This window comes from Enoplosus armatus, chromosome 21 (assembly GCF_043641665.1).
Source record: "Enoplosus armatus isolate fEnoArm2 chromosome 21, fEnoArm2.hap1, whole genome shotgun sequence".
In the NCBI taxonomy this organism is placed as follows: domain Eukaryota; kingdom Metazoa; phylum Chordata; class Actinopteri; order Centrarchiformes; family Enoplosidae; genus Enoplosus; species Enoplosus armatus.
In genome coordinates this window covers 13,473,443-13,492,942 of record NC_092200.1, presented here as the reverse complement: position 1 = coordinate 13,492,942, position 19,500 = coordinate 13,473,443, and the positions used below count along the sequence as shown (strand labels likewise).

At 42.6% G+C, this 19,500-nt stretch overlaps 1 protein-coding gene across 1 annotated transcript in view; it reads right to left on the bottom strand.

Annotated features, from left to right (window-relative positions):
• Positions 1-2,346: 2,346 nt before the first annotated feature.
• Positions 2,347-19,500, bottom strand: part of ofcc1 (orofacial cleft 1 candidate 1) — a 76,258-nt gene continuing 59,104 nt past the window's right edge. The window contains exons 22-24 of the mRNA XM_070928559.1: positions 8,180-8,377; positions 2,635-2,773; positions 2,347-2,420 (exon numbers count right to left, since the gene is read on the bottom strand). Of these exons, the coding sequence (XP_070784660.1) occupies positions 2,347-2,420; positions 2,635-2,773; positions 8,180-8,377 (411 nt within the window). The remainder of the gene's footprint in view (positions 2,421-2,634; positions 2,774-8,179; positions 8,378-19,500) is intronic.

Sequence of the window (19,500 nt, the reverse complement as noted above, 5' to 3'; positions counted from 1 at the left end):
AGAGAGAGAGAGAGAGAGAGAGAGAGAGAGAGAGAGCAGGAGGAGAAACAAAAGCCATTCATCAAAAATTATACATTTATATAAAAGTGTTAACATATCAAAACAGATACATAGACCAGAGGAATGTTTGTGCTTTCTAGCTTTTTGCTTCTCTGTGCTATTAAAGAAAGACATGCAGAGAAAGTAAAAAAGAACGGAAGAGTTGGGCTAAAGGATAAGAAATATAGATGGGGAGAGAGGTGGTAAGGTAGAGCAAATGGAGAGAGAGAAGAACTTCCTGTCATCTCTGAGAGGCAGCGTCTCTGCTTAATGTTCATTAGGGGGCTGATTGAATTGGGGGGTGTAGCACTGTCACTGTTAATGGAGTGATCTCTAATTGGAGCGCATTAGCTCTATAGGTTCTGGCTAGTGTCAAAGGCAGATAGAAGGGCAGGATGCAACAACGAGAGTCTCACACATCCTGCCGATGCTGGAAATACACCAAAATAAACAATGTCATTATCTGTTGAGCGTTTGCATGCAGTAGAGATTAATTCCCCGTAGAATTACGCTAACGTGTTGTACTCACAGATTGACTGATAAATCTCAAAATGTCATCTAATTTCTTTTAGATTTCCTCTTTATGAGGACTTTCAGGCCAGAAAGGCCTGTGGCTCTATCAGAGCTCTGAGGATCAGAAACAGAGGTGTTAGGTGTGTGTGTGTGTGTGTGTGTGTGTGTGAGTATGTATGTGTGAAAGAGAATGTGTTGTGTGTGTATATGCACTGTGCACCACGCCCCCCGGGCCATGACTGTGATGGTTTCAATATGGAGGTGAGGAGCAACTTCAAGGCCAAAGTAAGGTGTGTTCCTGATAATGACGAGCATGAATGGCCGCTATCGCCATCCAACAAGACCCAGAAGTTGATCTGTAATGGCTGCCCATAAAGGAGAATCATCATCAATGAAAATGACAGGTTATTAAGATCCGATTTTAGGGTGGGGTGGGGGGGCTATGGCTTTAGTATGATAGGTTAGCTATCTATAAAACCTTTAAAGCCTGGCCCTCAATGACATCAGTCCCGATTCCCATCTCCCTGCGCCCTCTGCCAGAGACACATGCTAATAAGCTCACAACCTTTAATTAAGCAATATGTGTAAGTAGGCAGCCATTATGGCCTGATTTGTGAGCCACTTCATTACACTGAGCACCGGCTAGCAGACACATATTCAATACAAATCAAGCTGGCCTGAATATTATCCTGCTTAATGTGAGGCCAATATTGATATTTTATCACTCGTGCTCTGATTAGTGACTTTTAGAATCTTCATTTTTCATTGTGTTGAGGCAGCGCTGAACACCTAATGACTTGCATTCATTAGAAGTGTGGCTGAACATTGTTTATTAGGTCACAAATAGCTTATTAGTTCACATATACTATTTATGTTTACTTGCAAGAACAAAATATTTTACAATACTGTTTTGGGGCCCTGAGTCAGCCTTCCATCATTTACACTTTTGACTATATTAAAGGTCCCATATTATGCTCATTGCAGCTCTATATATTTATTCTGGGACACCACTAGAGTAGCTTTGCATGATTTGCAGTTCAAAAAAGTCCTTATTTATCTTCTACTGGCCCTTTATGCAGCCCCTCAGTTCACCCTCTGTCTGACACAAGCTGTTTTAGACAAACTGAAGAACCTCCAAAAACTTGAAGAGTAGTCCTGAGCAGAGTGGTCCAATAACTCAGACAGACTGAGCGTCCCTGTAGTTGGTGGACGTGCTGTGCCTGAAGCAGACGACCTGCTGGGGGCATGGATTAGTGCGGTGACTGTGTAGTTGTGACATCACAAACTTACGGAAGTGCTGATGGCTTTTTTAAAAGCACAGTTTCTGAATACGGGCTGTGTGCATTTCTCTGAGGACTGAGCATTTTGATACTTTCACAGTATTTATGTAGCACATGAAACTGCTTTATAATCAAATAAAACATGGAAATCTCACTTATCTCACCTACAATATGGAACCTTTACGCGTTTTCTGTCTGTCAATAAAAATATAATACCCAGGAAGTACTACACAAATATACGGTACACAAATGCATTTTTCACTACTGAAAAAAAATGTTGTAGTAGTTAGTAGTAATGTGAAGAACGATACCACATTTTCCAGCTGATGGCAGCAATACAGTATTTTTTAATCAGTTTTGAGTTGCTTACAGTTGAGAAACTGTTCAACAATTCTGTTTTTAATATCTGAATTATTCAAGTACTGCACAATATAATGCAGAGACTTTAAGTCAAACAGACTGACATGACTGACATTCATTAAGAGTCTAAACTATCTCCTCCGTTGCTTTGATATCACTGGTTGAGGTCTTGTAGTGCAAAACTGGAGCCACACCCGCTTCCTCCTACTGGCTCGACACGATGGGACCCTGAGGGAACGAAACGCTGGATGAAACTGTGTAAATTCTGCTAAACAAACAGCAGGTAGAGAAAGGTTTGCACAGGCAAGAGGGTCACATGTGTGTGAAGATGATTTGACGAGGACAACCGAATGTGTACTTTTCTTTGTGTGCTCTCAAACATGGCGAGCTAAAAACATATCTTTGTGACAATAATAAAGGTGATTTTATTATTAACACTCACGCCCAAATAGCTTCTTCCGTTTTCGTAGCTGGTGTGGAGCGCTTGCACCCTCCTTGTCCTCTCTCCGATAGGCAGAGCCCTGACCCGGGCAGGGCACCATCCTGGTTGCATTATCCATCCCGTCCATGTCACCAATCACCTTCAGAAAAGAAAAATAACCCATGCATGCGAGAGTCAGCGAGGTGGAAACTTAACAATAAATGAACAGTACAACAATGTTAAACCCAACTGTTTTGGGAGACCCCGGGGGGCCTTATGTATCAAGCATTTCAAAGTGCAGGTTGAACTTGGATGACAGTGAGTGAGATTGGCAGGAGAACTGCTATTTTCCTCGAGGCCTGCGAGTAGTGTTGTCATGCATAGTATCTACCTCTGTCCTGGTGGTTACAGTGAACTTGGAGGAAAAACAGAAATGGAGACTTTATATGACACACTACCTCTCGTCCCAGAGGGGAAACAGCTCTCACAACTCTGGGTTGGCCTACTTATGTACAGTGACGTGAAATACAACTTAAATCTCGCTGGTATAAGCAACGATAAAATGATACATTGTCGATCTGACTAAATAAATTCTTTCCCATAAATAGATGAAAAATACATTTAATGACATTTTGATACATAAATAATAATTTAACACAATGGAGGGTTAAGTCAAAATTACGTCTGCATTCTTTCCACACATCTTCAGCTCTGTATTTCATAACAGAAGCATGTCAAAAAGGTAGGCTGGCACTTTTCTAAAGTTGCAAATTATACAGATAGGGCAGCAATTGAGCAAACTTGAAAAATGTGCCATAGAGTGCTTCTTTATCTAAAACTAGTATAAACTTGCCAGATAATTACATGCGGTGTACTTTGGAGAAGTCCTCCTGCTAAGCAGATATGGCTGCCAGGGAGGCATTAATCTCCTCATGCAACATACAGTACGTAGCCAAGGACACTAGCCCCCCCCCCCCCCACCTCAGTGTCTCTCTTTGCCACACACACCACATGCCAAAAAGACAGCACACACACACACACACACACACAGACAGAGCACACTCACTTCCTGTATAAATCATATTCATATTTCTGAGGGCTGCCGATGACCTCACGGCAAATGAAGCGTGGGTCCTCAGCTCCGCAGCGGCAATCAAACGTGCGGCAGAGTAATTACAAAAGAGGGGTAGGAGGGAGAATTGATGCGGTTTGTCAATTAATGTTGCTGCAAGGTGTTTTTTTTCCAAAGGTTAACTTCTTCATATTCTCTGCATGCTAAATTAGGTCAATATTGGTCCAGCAAAGAGTCGCCGCCGTCATGTGCAGACGGACGGTGGGCTGAGTCATGGAAAGCCAAGACAAAGGGTCCCTGTTAATGAGAGATTTGATGGCATATCAGGATGATGAGGCGTCCCTTATGAAAAGGCAATCCTCTGTGCTCTTTTACAACTTATTGCTCTGCCTTCCATTTCTCATATTCTCCGATCATCATCATCATCAGTGTCATTATTATCACCGTCATCATCATTTTTATCTGCTTTGTCCCTGTTATTATAAAAATCTACAAACTATAAGGGGATATCCTCTCCTAATTATACAAACCATGCATAATACAACACAGCCATGCCTGCTGAGGTTAAGATAATTAAATGCAATACAGTTAAAACCTTACTGTGTGAATAAACTGCATACCTTTTGTTCCTACAAATGGTTAAGCACACCCCTCAAAAACAAAATGGGGGGGGGGGGTTGGAGAAAAAGCACAGCTGAAATTGCAGAGAAAAGTGTTTTTATTTATACAAGTAGCTAGAGATGCTCATCATCAGCGTTTTTTCCGAGCCATAAATAATTTGCGGAGAGAGGTAATATTCAAGCTGGCAGAGCCTTAGTTGTGCATCTTTAATGGAAGTTTTACAGAAGCTGAGCCAGTTCTTGCATATGCTGCTGCCTCCCATATGGAGGAAAAGAGACAAAAGGAGCACAGTTGGCTTGTCCTATCTTTTTATAAGTCCATCGACACTTAAATGCTAGCCCCGGAGAAAAAACGACACAGGGGGACATAAACCCACTGTGGTTTTAGGAGGGAGGATAATGACTTTGCCTGCATTAATTTCTTCATCAGCCATCTTGTTTCTTCAGACAGAGTGGTTATGAGGCCTTCTCTGAAGGTCCTAGGTTATAGAGATGCATTTCCCTGCATAATTTCGGCCCTAACAGTTGTTGTCAGCAGTGCATTTTGTGGGTTGGCAGCTGGGCAACATCTGTTTATAGGTAATGAGTGTTTGAAAAGCTACACCTCACTTTACCTTTAATGTCTTTTATTGGAGCTCACTGATGGGTACGAAGCTTTAACTTTTTGTATTGTTGTGATTCAGCTAGAAGATTCCTTCAACATGGTCAATATTACAGACACCTGCCTCTGGCAACACGCTGAATGAGAGCATATGATGGATCATTAATATTAACTTTCTTTAAACAGAATTCAATATGCAAGTCAATAAAGACTTCATTATCGTTATATTTTTTACTGCACACCCACAACTCTGAATTCACTCCTTCCACTCCATTCCTTCTTGCTAACGACGCGATACGGAGAGAGAAAAAAAAAAAAGAACTTTCAGTCAACATAACTGGTTCAATAATGGCTGGATAAACAGCCAAAATATTTAGTTTCTCATGACTCTTGCTCAGGCTCTCACTCTCCAGCAAATCAAACAGGACACACCTCGCTGTTCTGTTCCTTCCAAATAGTGTCTAACAGTGTCTATAGCTCAGGGCACTTCTTCCAGGACTTGCTTTTTAAGGTGTTCGTTTAGACAAATTTTGGGTGTAAATTTGTGGGTATTATGCAAAGCTGCTGGCCCCTGGAGCTGTGGTCATGTTAGTCTAAGGGAGGAGCAAGTCCTCCGGGGCATCTGTGTCCAGGACACTGCCTGCGAAAACAGAGCTCTTTAAAGGAAATGAGCCATCCGTCAATATTTCCTCAGTAAATGGAAACAGACTTCTTAAGTAGCGGGATTAGTCTTTTAACTAACTGGGACAGAGAGCGCAGTCACGTTATTACACAGTCAAATGAAGTTTCTTTGTCACTGTCGTCCTCCTATTTCACATGTCGTCTACACTGATGAGAGATTTCAAAATCGAATATTAAACAACGAATATATTGTAGGTAGTTATAATAATAATTATTATAATAATAATGAGAAAAAAATTAATATGAATATTTTCTTTGTGCATAGTACATGTCCTAAATTGAAATGATAAAACAAAAGGAATGATATGTTGATATGTTGCTGTAAAGCCTGTGAGGAAATGTCAAATAAACCTCAGCATATGTGGCTTAAAGTAAAGCAAATTGCATTAGTTTTTATTGCTCAAACAGGATTCAAGCTTCGTAATACTCCGTCTAGTTACATAGCAGTGTAACTGCATCACCATAAAACACGCTATTATTCGGATAAGTGAATAAAGTAATAAGCCTATACAGGAAAAGCCATAAAATTGCTTTAAAATCCCATAAATCTAAGAACAGAGGGGAACTTCTCTGCATTACTGTGGTCACTGCATCGCATAGTAGAGCCTTTTTCTATTTCATTCTATATTTTTTATCTATTTCATTTTTGTAGAAGTGCCTGTGCGGCTGTTATTTCTCTCTGAGGAGCTGTCACCTTACATCTGAAGGCCAGTTTGTACACAGCACCCTGTCGCAGTGTGTGTATCGGTGCCAGAATTATATAAAGCAGTAATAAAATCAGCTCAAGTGTTCTTCCGAGTGCTGGGGATGCCCTTTGGTGATTCCTGGATCTTGCTCTATACATAAAACCAGTCTATATATTCAGGGGAGGATTAGTTTTGAATATGTAAAGTGGGGGTCCGCGCTGCGAGGCGAAAGGGAATGGCATGGTGCTCTCTCGGCGATGCTGAGCGCGGGTGTTATCACTCCCCACTACCAGCGGGTGAAAGAGGATGCCATCGGCGTCTCTTGCTACTGGAGGTCCCTGCCTGTTAAGTTGCAAGGAACAGACAGCAACACCCAAGGGACACAATGTGTGTGAGAAAAGAGAGCAACAGAAAGATAGAGTGTGTGTGTGTGTGTCCCAAGGACAGTAACACCTATCTTTCACTTAAGGTGGCCTCTATGAAGCTCCCTTCACAGTTTAAAGAATGGGGAGTCAGCACAGCAGAAATGATTTCACATCGCAGAAATACCAGGAATTTATTCTTTTACTGTCAGTAAGCTAAGGTGTTGTGTGTCACAGTTATGTGTGTTATAAATGTGTGTTTTTATGCAAAGAGTGTTATAGGTTGGTGTCTATACCATAACATTTGTTTGTCAATGAGTGTGTGCTATTTGGCTATTTGGCTATAACCCCCCCCTCCGATGCTATGCACAGGTCTAGAGGCTACACACACATACACACACACACACACACAGACAGTGCGATACCAGTAATAAATATACCATGCTGTGTGTTTACTCACATAAGCTCACCATCACTCAAATTATGATGGCAAACCATTAGAATGCAAAAGAGCCTCAGAGCTAATTGTTAGCGCACATAACCCCCTCCTTCCCCACTCCTCTGACATTCAAACTTCAAAATATTAATTTTGCTGGGATGATCCAGGTTGCTCTTGGGCGACTGACAGAATGATTGAGGAAAGGAATGGCTTCTCGCTACTGCACAAAGCACTACTTTTAATTCGGCAACAATCTGTGGATCAGTCTGTGTCTAACCTGCCTGTCTTGCAGGAGGACAAGGAGCTAAATATAAGATGCAATAATTACAATGCACGGCAAAGTTTCGTTTTTTTTGCTTTTTACATTACATTTACATTACATTTCATCATAAGTCACAATATGCTGCAGGTTTAATTATACCATACAGATTGTAAATGGTTGTTACAGGCAAGAAAAAGGTGAGTTCTGTTGACTTTTAGTAAGTAGCAGTTACATTTACATGATGAACTAAGTCTTGATTTGTTTCTCAGGGCAAATCCTGTCATTTTTCTGTTTGAAAAGAAGAAATAATTTGAATCTGGTTTTACCCGAGGAAAAAAATGAGAATCTGTCACGGTTGTTCACCCTTTAAGACCACAGAGCTGTACTGTTGTCTCTTTATTGTTCTGAAAGCAGAATAAGGAACTTGTTGCTGCATCCTTGTCTGTCCTCTCCCCTTCTTACTCTCTTCAGAAAAGGAGAGAGAGAGAGGAGGGAGTGTTTTGTGAACCTCCAACCCATCTCTCCACCCTTTTCATCTCCCAGCCTTCATCCTCTTCCCTTCATGTCTCTGCCGTGGCGTAAGTATGTGCTCTCACTGTATTTAGGGTCTGATAATTAATGCAGCATACAGATTCTAAAAGTACACTTTCATACAGAAACCATTGCATTTAATCCCACCAATATCATTAGTTAGAATGGACCCTGAATATTATATATTGAATATATATATTCAATATATAAGCAGTAAAACAGGAAAAAGCACCTTGTATTTTTTTTAATAATTGAAGTATATTGTGAAAATGTTTTTTTGGATACACTGTATACAATATGTTGATATCCCACCTCAACGATAGCTCCGTCGGATTGTCGGAGGAAGTGCCTGTATCTTTGTTTCAGCCCACTCAGGTATAGGATGCAGACTGCCACGTGGGTGCTGGTCTCTCCCTCTGGTATGGGTGCAGCCTCCCTTGGGGATTCACTCGGGGCTGTGGAGCCTGTCAAGGGGTCTTCTGCTGTCCAGATATATTCATAGACTGCCACCTAATCAAGCACATGAAGGGAGGTAAATGATACATTGCGAGCAGGGATTGTAAACTCTTCCTTGTGGGTGTGTTCAAAAGCTTGTGAAAAGCTCAGATATTCAAGGCTTCAAAGTGGCATTAAAAGCATTAAAAAATTAAGGGAATAATGTAAGTAAGTGGGAAGTTATCAAAAAGGTCCTGGCTCTCAAAAACAAAGAGGTTTCAATCAAACCTGGGTTATTCTGAGTGTGTGTGACACTATACAGTAGGTGCATGTGTCTTCAAATTACACAAATATAAGCGTCAGTAACTTTATTTCACTGAGACCACCGAATATCAAAAACCCATGCATAGCATATTAAAATGAGTCTGAACCTTACCTTGTAAACTGCTGAGTTCATTTTAATTACATACAACTGCAGCCACCAGATAAGCACCGCTGGTGTACAATACATCAGCACGCTAATTCCTAGTAGTGCATGAGTCCTGTGGGGCCTGATCTGTGGCAGGTGAAGCGACAGGTCATGTTTGTGATCATGCATACATCTGTATAATCCTGGTGGCAGGCTTGTTTATGACTCTTTGTGTGAGTGTGTGTGTGTGTATTGGGGTCTTACACACCTGTAATGCACTGCCCCTCTATATGAGGGTGAGACACGTGGCGCAAGCGGTGCGTGTAACATGTTATATAGGTCATGTAACTTGAACTCATCCATGTGTGAAGATCATGGAAGCTCTCTCCCTTTCTGATAGTGTCTGCTGCTGGTGAAGACTCGAATGTCTGCTCATCACTTGCATTAGGGTAGATCTTACACATCATGCACAACTCTCCTGTTTTAAGATGCAATAATTAGTCGCAAGGCCTCACACACACATCTATAAACTCTATTTAAATGTCAATGTTAACCCTCATTTTAACCCTCAATGATGAAACTACACATACTGTGCACAAGGGTTCACTGGTGTGTATGTGAGTGTGTGTGTGTGTCAGAGTCACAAAGTGGAGGAAGTTTTTCAAGTAGTTTGCAAAACTCAAGGTGACCCCCTAATTGGCTGGATAATTATGATTCATCTAAAAATACAGAAAAGGGAAAAAAGGCAAACTCATTCAGCGGGCCATGAGTGGTAGGGTCAAGCTGAAGGAGAGGTTTAATTTGGTGGTGTATCGATGTCACCCCGCACTAAACGGTTAGCCAAACACAACTCTAGGCACTTCACCGGGAAAACAGTGGGAGCCATTACCCCATTTGCAATTAGAGACATTGCGTAAACTGCAAACCGGTCAGCCCTGTGAGTAGAAAGGACCTCATTGTCAAAATGTCAGAAGAGTCACGAGTGCAGAGAGAAAGAAGGTGTGTGTGTGTGTGTGTGCGTGTGTGTGTAAAGGGGAGGTGGGGACACAGGGATGCATCTCTTCAATGCTAATTAAGGCGCTCATTAGTGGAATCGCCTCAACTTCGCCTCGCCTCCAGGTTGGCCTCGGCCCACACTGGGGGAAACTGATTACCTGAATTCCTTAAGTAATCAGCACCTCTGCTAGGCAGCAATCAGTCTGTTTGGATAGTGTGTGTATGTTGATTTGCTGCTTTTTTTTTTTTTTTTTTCTTTTTGGAGGAAACACAAGTGGGAGTGTGCGGAAAATCCCAGCTCTCTTCCTATGTGGTGGTTCTCGGCTTGTTCATGATACAGTAAGAAATCGCAAACATTTCAAGTCACGAATGTGGGAGAAACCGAGTAAGAAAACATCCCTCCCTGGTCACAGGAAGCATGCCTATGACCCGGTTAAGGCCCCAGTCCAGGATTTTTTAAACCAAGCTGTACTGTGGTGATAGAAACACCATGGATTCAGTCTCTGTACTCTAAGTCACTTTGGTTAAACACACCTGCTTAAATTCCCCTGTGTGGTGTGCATGTGTATGTATTTTAGCTTGCATGAAAATAGATTTTTTTGATGTTAGCCATGCCACCATCCTACGCTAATTAGCACGTGAAATCCAGTTGACAAGACTAGACAAAAGCTTGAAAAGGTGTTTGTGTGTTCAGTTTGGGTGATGCCATTTCATGCAATGCACCATGGCTCTCAGGATGCATCATTGCTGAGACACAAAAAGGAAAGAGCATTAGAGGGCCTGTCTGCTCTACACTACTCTGTTCTGGTCTGTTGTGTTGCGTTATGGTGCTAGCCTGGCTTCTAGCCCTAGCTTGAGTGCTCTCTCCACTCCACCATTGTTCCATTTGATAGCACTAAGTGACTGATTTAGGTTCAATGCCTGCATGGAGCAGACAGGCCAGCTGTGGGTTAAGCAGATAGCATTCAAGTGAGCTAACCCAATTCAAACCCAATCAAGCCCGGATTTATTGTTGGGGTCTGTATTTAGAAATCTGATAGAGTCTGCATCAGTCCCTTGACTTGCATCAGGAGAGACGGGCCTTATTTCTTTTAGCGGAGGACTATAAACGGCAAACCATGTTTTCCAGCAGGGACATAAATTTCAGGATTTGTAGACATTACCGCAAATGCACATGGAGAATGGGAGGGAAGGACAGGGCCACAGGAAGTGGGGATGGCACAGCTGCAGACATGGCTCCATGGTTCACAAATATAGTCTGTCTGTCTTTCTGGGAGAAGATGCGATTTCACACCTACCGATTCATACCATACCACATATGAATGCAGAAGAAAAGCAATCAGTACTTAAATACAGGCGCCTGTGGAAAGCTTTTCTTTACAAAAATCCACTGTGACTTGTAATAAAATTTGACTGACCTGTCAGTCATTTTTATTCAAGAGTGTAGAAATATAAAGTCTGTCAAGAGATGGATTTGGAATTCCTTTGCTGTTTTGTTAGTTTGAGGCCAAAAAAATAATCATTGCAGCCTCAGAGATAAAATAATAAATGCACTACATTCTTCAAAGGATATTGTTTTGTGTTATATTTAAAAAGTAACCCATATTCATACCTAAATTAGGATTTAAACTTTCAACTAACACCTAAAAAGAGGGCAGAGAGTTTCTGAGAATTAAATAGTAATTTTCCACTTGGTGACACACTGGTCTAGTAATGACTATGTCTGCGATAGGTACAGTGTATTATATATTTATCTCACACGTCCTCGACTGTCACAAATATCAATGTCTGACATTTCCCTCCACTTTGTGACATGTCGGATATAAACAGTGTCTAGAGTTGACTATTGTTAAAAAAGGACATTTCCTCTGTGACCCCTTGTGGCACGTCCCTGCTGACAGCCAAAACAGTTCCCAAACTTGACCCCGTGACCTTGCAGAAAACCTTGCTATTTTCCACTGATAATCAAAACACTGTGTCAAAATGGGACCCAATCACAGGCCTGAAGAGCAAATGAATCCACCATTTGAAAAAGACCACCACCAAGGGGTGCATCACTGATTAATAAACACAAACTAACAAGGCCCCAGAGTGAGTTATCCATAGGTGTTAAATATGAAGCTTTTATAGGGAAAAGTGTACACGTGTCCACCTAAGTTGTTTGCGTTTGTGTATGATACATGAGTACATATGTACATGTGTGTGTGCCTGTGTGCGTGACTGAACTGAAGGGGGTAGTGACGGAGAAGTCTCCACGGGCAGGCAGACTGAGCCGGGCTGGCGACTGTCCAGGACAGGAGCCTAAGGCGTGGGCACAAACAGGCCTGTCAGTCCCCCTGATCCCTTAATGATTGATCCAAACTAGATAGCCATCATTACCATTCGTGCACTCTCTCTTCCCCAGGTCTCCCTTCCTCTGTCTAATTTTACCTTCCATTTGCATGTTCCCATGGATTAATTAAATCTTCCCCTTCTCCCTCTCTCTCTCCCTGTCTTTCTTTCTCTCTCCGTGTCCATTGGTATGAAAAATAATGCAGCACATTTTTGGCACATTATTATGTATGAAATGTGAGGGCATAATGTATTCCAGTTGGTTGAAGTTCTCTAGAAGCCTGCCTGTAATGAGCACAACAGAAGTAGACTTGCTACACAGCCTGTGTGAATTCTATACCTCCTTTTTCTCACCTCTCTGCCTCCCTCGCTATCTCCCGTCTTAAAGACAAAAGCTGCTGACCTTCTCTCTCTCTATCACCCACACACTTTCTTCGGCTTCCCGCCCTTCACGCAATCCATACACAGAAGGGCTGGGCTTTTCTGCTGCCACTGCCATGATCATTTTGGTTTGTAGTTCTGTCCCACTTGGCTTTAATTTACAGTGGGAAAATAATTAGAATCTCACTTTTGCGAAGAGTGGAGTGAAAATGTAAACAATGCTTCCCTGCGGGCGGGTGCTTCATCACTTTGACAGGTGCATTTGAATTTGCCTGGGTGGCGGACAGGCTTGGTTATTTATGTGTCAGTCGCACATGGAAGCCCCGGCTGTGGCTGGGACTATGGTTGGGACCGAGACTAGGGAAGAGATTGGAGCTCTGTGGAGTGGGGGATATAGGTTTTGATTTGGGAGAAAACTGAGGATAGTGCTGGTTCTGGACCTGGTACTTGGAATGGGGCTGTGGCTGGTTCTGGCACCTAGAAAAGACCATGCCGGGATTGGGAATGGATCTGGATGTGGAGCTTGTGGTGTGCCTGAGGACGGATTTATAGCTGTAGTGAGGAGTGGGCTGAGGATGGGCAAGAGTACCTGTTAGAGTAAGGGAGTATATGGCTGGGTCTGGGCCTGGGAATTTGGATGTGGATGGTGCTTGGGTTGGTGCTAGGTTTGGAAATGAATTGAGGAAAAACTGTGCATGGGCTTTGCTTTATGGGCTGGTACCAGCATGTTATAATGAATCTAGATTTCTTAAGTAGAGCTTCCTATGTAAAAAGAGTATTTTGAGCACACAGATCCTATGACCATCTACCCTGCTTGCCTTGCACAAACCTGTAAGAGCCAAGTAGTCATGGCAATGGATGAGGCCTAATGGGGTCCATGATCCTTTTTATTTATGAATGAAGAAGATTTAGAGGGAAAGGATCACTCTTTCATTCTCAAGCTAATATAATATCAAGGCAATAGAAACTGCTTAGGGATGCTGTCAAAGAAGATTCACATATGAATAGCACCACTGGATTGTTGGGCCAAATATGCTGTGTTAATAACACATCAGCATTCTGAATATCATGCCAAATAGAAATGGCTTTATCGACAACTGTGCAGCTACTGTATCTTAAACCGAACCACTAAACATTGATTTCAATATCTCTTATCCATTGTTAGGTGTTACCGTTGACAAAGATTTTTCTGTACATTTTAACCCATAAGAACCCATGATGACACCAGCGTAACACACACTTCAAAGGCCCCAGAATCTTCCTTATACAGCTTTGTGCTTGATCTTAACTCATTAAGTCTCTAAGCGACATATACGAAACATCCTGGTGTGGTGGTCATGTCGCAGTCATGTGACTGTGGCAGGTCGGGACCTTTTCAAAATGGTGGTGTGACATGTAAACGCAAGTGAAGGAAGCAACTAATTTCAAAAAGCCTGTATTTTGATACTAAAGGTAAGTTAAAACCCATTTAACGATTCTAATGCTTTAATAGTGTGTCCTGTATACAGTCAACCTGTTTTCACCATGTTTCTTGAACAAATTAATATAAAACAATACAACAAGTAAATTTACCATAAACGCCCAACGTAACGTATATGTACCATCACAGATCTTTGACATTAAGGGGTAGTATAAAAAAACCCATCAGAAATGTCTTCAATGGGGTCCACTTGGTCTGTGGTGTATTCCCCATAATTTTCCTTTGAGGGGAAATGGGTCTGGGTTCTTATGGGTTAAAACAAAAGGCAGTCATAACATGAAAATGCAGTGAGCACACTCGCACAGATAGAGCAGAAAGGAGCATCAATGATTATTGCCAAGTGAGAGAAGAGGTAGATATGGTTGCTTCTTTTGTCCACAGATCCTCATCCACACGGACACACACACACACACACACACACACACACACACACACGCACACACGCACACACTGCAACACTCATCTACATGCTAACACACACACACACATACATCCATGCTCACAAACAGACAAAGCCTCACACAGTGAGGCAACGCATGCGTGCATCTCCAGTGCCTGCGGGCACTTGGGACTAGGCAGCAGGGAGTGGGGGGAGGGAGGGGAGGGGAGGGTTGTGGGGAGATGGTGGAGGAGGGGGGAGAGGAGTGTGTACTGTGCAGAGGCTCTCTAAGCTATAGAGGGTCAATCCCTCCACTTCACCACCACCACCCTGTCTGTCAGAGCTGGCCCGGGCTCAAGGCCTGTTTGCTGAGCACTGGGTTTATACCACAGACTGTATGTAGGCACACAAACACACGTGCCAACACAGCCTCATTGACACACGCACCAACACACACGTACTGGGTTCACACACTCAGACACCAATTCGAAATAATAGGCGCATATACTATAGCAGAGATGGACAAGCTTTATACGTCAGGGGTCACACAGCACAAATGCACATGCTCATTCACAGAGTTGTTAATGCATGCACACATACACACAGAACCATAAGCACACGCTGGCTTCATGCAACACATACACATCCAAGGCCAAGACAGGCCACAGCACATTGCACATGACTGGGAACAGACTAAACCACAAAGCATAAAGACCACCGACATACATGCATGGATAAGCCAAGCAATGTCAGCCATTAGGATGGAAATAGATATGCTATTATTGTAAATTTGGCCAATATGTGGATGGTCGGCAGATATAATTGGAGCAGCTTGAAAATGGCATGGATGCACACTGTCTGCGTTGGGCCTGATTTGGCTGAAGAAAAGGTCTGTGTCTGGTTAAACGCACCACTGGACAAGACAGGCCACCCATTCATATTTGCATGCAGGGACACACACATATACACACACACACTTACACACAGAGTGGCAAAAAATGGCTAGTACGATACAGCAGCTTCCATCCACCCTCCTCTCATTACTGTGCCTATAAAGCAAAGATCACTGTCTATAAATATTTCAACTTGAGTAATCATAGTGAAAGTGCAACAACACACTCCGTCCAAAAGTGGCACAGACCAAATTGGACTTCGAGAAAAGATAAACAAGCAACAATGGCTATATTTACAGTCAGAAATAAACTGAACAACTTTAAAAGAGATTATCCAGGGAGATAGTATCGCTGAGTGCCTGAGATAATCCAGAAAATAAGATATGCATAATTCACTGTTACTAATCTCCTTAGCAGAAAATAAAGCCTACTCCCATCCTACAGTAAACAACTCAGATAGTAGCCCATCTTTTACTTCCACACTATGTCTGACTCACCCTGGGCCCTAAGGAGATCACTTTTCCAGGTTTGTTCTGGAGCACATTGAAGTTTACTGCAACTTTACTTAACAAAGGAGAATATGTGTGCTCCACATTTTAATGCTTCTGATACTCTCTGTTCACAAATGACTGAGAGTTACATTTGAATCATCAGGGATTATAAACAAGGTCTGATTAAAACATTGAACACATTAAACTAATGTGCAAATATGTAACCTCAAACCTGCAATCCTACCACGCGTAAGACGGATGCAAATATTGCAAACTGACAATGCATTTGTGTAATTAGCAAGAAGATGAACATAAAGAAAAAATAAAGCATGTACATCCATGGACATTAAAGTACATGCCTCTATTGAAACTCGAGTTCATTTAAAAATAGTTCAAAAGTACACTGCAACCTGAGACCAATCACACAAACCATACATGTCCTACTATTTAGTATTTTTAAACGGTGCACCATGATACCTTATACCAAACTAATTCAGTGTTTGTAGACACGTCTGCTTCTTGTAATCCTTAAAAACACATTTTCTCACTTTAAGTGTATGGACCACATATTTTAAGACGTGCTCAATTCTCAACATGTCAGCAGCCCGGGCTTCGTATTAAGATGCTGCAGACAGATGCCAAAGTTGAGTGTTGCCTTTGATATCCAAAATTTGACTTTGGAGTAGCTTCAACCTAATCAGGCCTCGGAGGCTGGAGGTGATAAGTATCCAAGCCAATAACCGAAATGAGAGCTGGGAATCAGTGGTGAGACGCACACACACACACACACACACACACACACATTCTCTCTCACATAGATACTGTCCATGTGCACTTTCTCTCTCTCTCTCACACACACACACACACACACACACACACGCACTGTCTCTTTAAGGTTATGAGTGAAACCCTTATGGAAAAACCCCCCCCCTCCAAATGTCTATCTCTGCTCGGGATGTCATGTGGGGCTGTTAAGACGCGACACCTGTCACAATCACCAGACCTTCTTCATCCCCTCCGGGCCGCAGGAAGCGGCCAAGGTCAAACTCTTTAAAGAAAAGGAAGGGAGAAAGGGGGAAAGAAGTGACTAACGACGGACAGTCACAAAGAATCAGATCTGTCAAGTTCAAGCTGTAAAACCTCTGAGGAGTCAGAGGCTGTATATGCATCTTTGTGTTTTTGATGTGTGTTTGAGTGAGCATCACATACAGTATTACCCCTGTGTATACACAAAGTGTGTCTGCATATGTGCTACGTGCTTTGTAACGTTTCTTAAGCTGACATGCTTAACTTCGGTTTCCACAATGGTTACATCCTACCGGTCTACACATGTAACATCAATCAATTAAACGCTTTGGTTAAACTATATTCTATACCCATATGACAGACATAAGACAGGTGGATTGGTTGCAAAACCTCTGGATCTGGCGTAAGATGAGTCCTCTTTTTTGTTCCGTGTGTTCTGAGCTCCTGCTAAAACCTTTTCTCACCCTTCAACAGTCCAATTTGTTGCCTTCTGTTTCACATTATGGGATGGCAAGGGAACAGGCCAGGACTACTTAGCAGTTGGCCTGATGGAGGAGGAAGGAGGGGGGTAGAAGATGAGGAGAAGGAGGGAAGGACGGCAAAGCGTCTCAAAATGGTGAAAACGCGGCGTCCATCTAACGTCTTCCAGATGGACATGTTTTGACAGCTGATGGGCGAAGCTTCATATTATGAAGAAATTAAAGGAAAAACCTCTGCCCCATCGATGGAGCCACGAGAGGCAGGTGTCCGAAACATTTAAAAAACACAATGTTTTAAAATAATCTCCAAGAATTTTAGCTTGATCCTTTTGTGTGACACGGAGGTCAACCATACTGGCGGCTGCTAACTAAAGGCACTTCCTTCTTTTGACTGGCTTTCTCTTTTTCTCCTTCCCTCCCTCTTTTGCCTCCGACAGAAAAGCCTGCCCATGCCCGGGCTTTGGTAGATAATGACATCCTCTCCCTGGATTAATTGTGAGGGACACATTAAGCAATGGGGCTGACACTCCCTGTAATTAAACCTCTCACACCGACGAGTTCATACTGGAACACTTTCTCCTTTCTCTCTCTGTCTACCGCTGGAATTGTGGGCCAGTCTAGAAATGGGATGAGACGTTATAGTGGTGTGTTCATGAGGTAAGTGAGTGCATCACCTTGTCGGCTTGAACAAAAACAGGAGGAAGCTTAAGGTCTCTGTGTTTATGAACTAGAACGATTTATTGGCCTTGACATTTATCAATACAAAATGAAACCCTGATTATAAGATGACGCCAGCTTTTACACCACCTGTTTTTGGATACGTCAAATGGCTAGGTAAAAATAAGGTAGGTAGATATAATGTATTTAACACTGTACATACCAAATATTAACAAATAAAAATCAATCAAATGATCACATTTCATCAGAAAAACAAAAATGCAGTCAACGTGACATTTCCTCTCCTGCTAGCGAAAGAAAGCTAGAAATAGCTAGCATTTATAAGACAGTAAAGTTGTCAGACGCTCTCCACTCTTCAAAACACTCCTGAATGTATACATATCAAGTCCTTACATATAGGATGAGCCCCAATTTTTCAATTGTAATTTTGAGGGAAAAATGAAGTACATCTTACATAATACATAATCATTGTCCTTCACTCTCTTACGGGGCTCTATGGGCTTAGGGGGTGAACCCTGATGCCTGCACCCCCTGCTGTGACTCTGACACTATACACCCAAGGTAGAGCCGATGAGTCATATGCTGCCCAAGAGGAGTGAACCATAGCATACAGTATTGGCACTAAGAGACATTTGTAATAGCTCTTCTTGTGTCCATGCCCTCACATGCCCAGGTCTTTGGGGACAGCTATGCATGGGCCTGGTTGTGGCTGTTCTGTATGGCCTCTGCTAAACAGAGGTCAAAGAAGAGGCATGTGGATCACAGAGAACAATGCTGACTGAAAGAATGGTGACAAGGGACAGACTAATGGAGAACAGCTCACCTCCCATAGGTCATTCAAGGTAGTAGTAGATGTGTGGTAAATGTGGACAAAAAGCCCTGAAACGAGCAGCAGCTTTTTGCCCCTCTGAGATAACATTCAGTCTATTTTAAACTACTTCGAATGGGTCCGTTTGCATGGATGTGTTTTGTACTTGTGTCCATAAAATCTTAAATGTGTGAATTGGGAAGGAGGTGAGAGTGTGTGTTTGATCTGTTTTTCTTTCTTCTCTTCTTTTTTAACCACTGTGCCACTGCTTTCACACATTACTGCCCAACAAAGTCCATGACCTTTTCAGGAACACAGGCATGTAGCCTTTGCAGTCGTATCTCATATTGAGCTCCCTAATACTCCGACTGTGGAAGCTGTGCTTGCTGCTACGTCGCTCCTGTCCTTGCCTGCCTGCTCGTTTATCGCCTGGGGCCATTGGGGCCCTCAGCGCTGTCCACTAAAAAAAAAAAACCCATCCGCTGTAATTGAAGAAGCCACTCTAATGTGACATGCATGCACGCAGAGAGGTTTGCATGCACATACTCACACTTCCTTACTTGCATGGCAGTATACACACATGCATAGACATACTGTACAAATGCACACTTTACACAGGCTTGAATGCACACATGCACACTGACCACATTGCTCTTTGGTAGAGGTTATTGGGGGGTTGGGAGGACTCCAGTGACCCCACGCTTACACACATGCACGCACACACAACCATACACACACACACAGACCAATAGCTGCCCCCTGACTGTAGACGGCCCCTCCTGTGCTACTGAAGCGCTCAGCTCCTCCTCCTCTCTCCTGGTGTTCCTGTGTTGCTGTTATGGGTTCC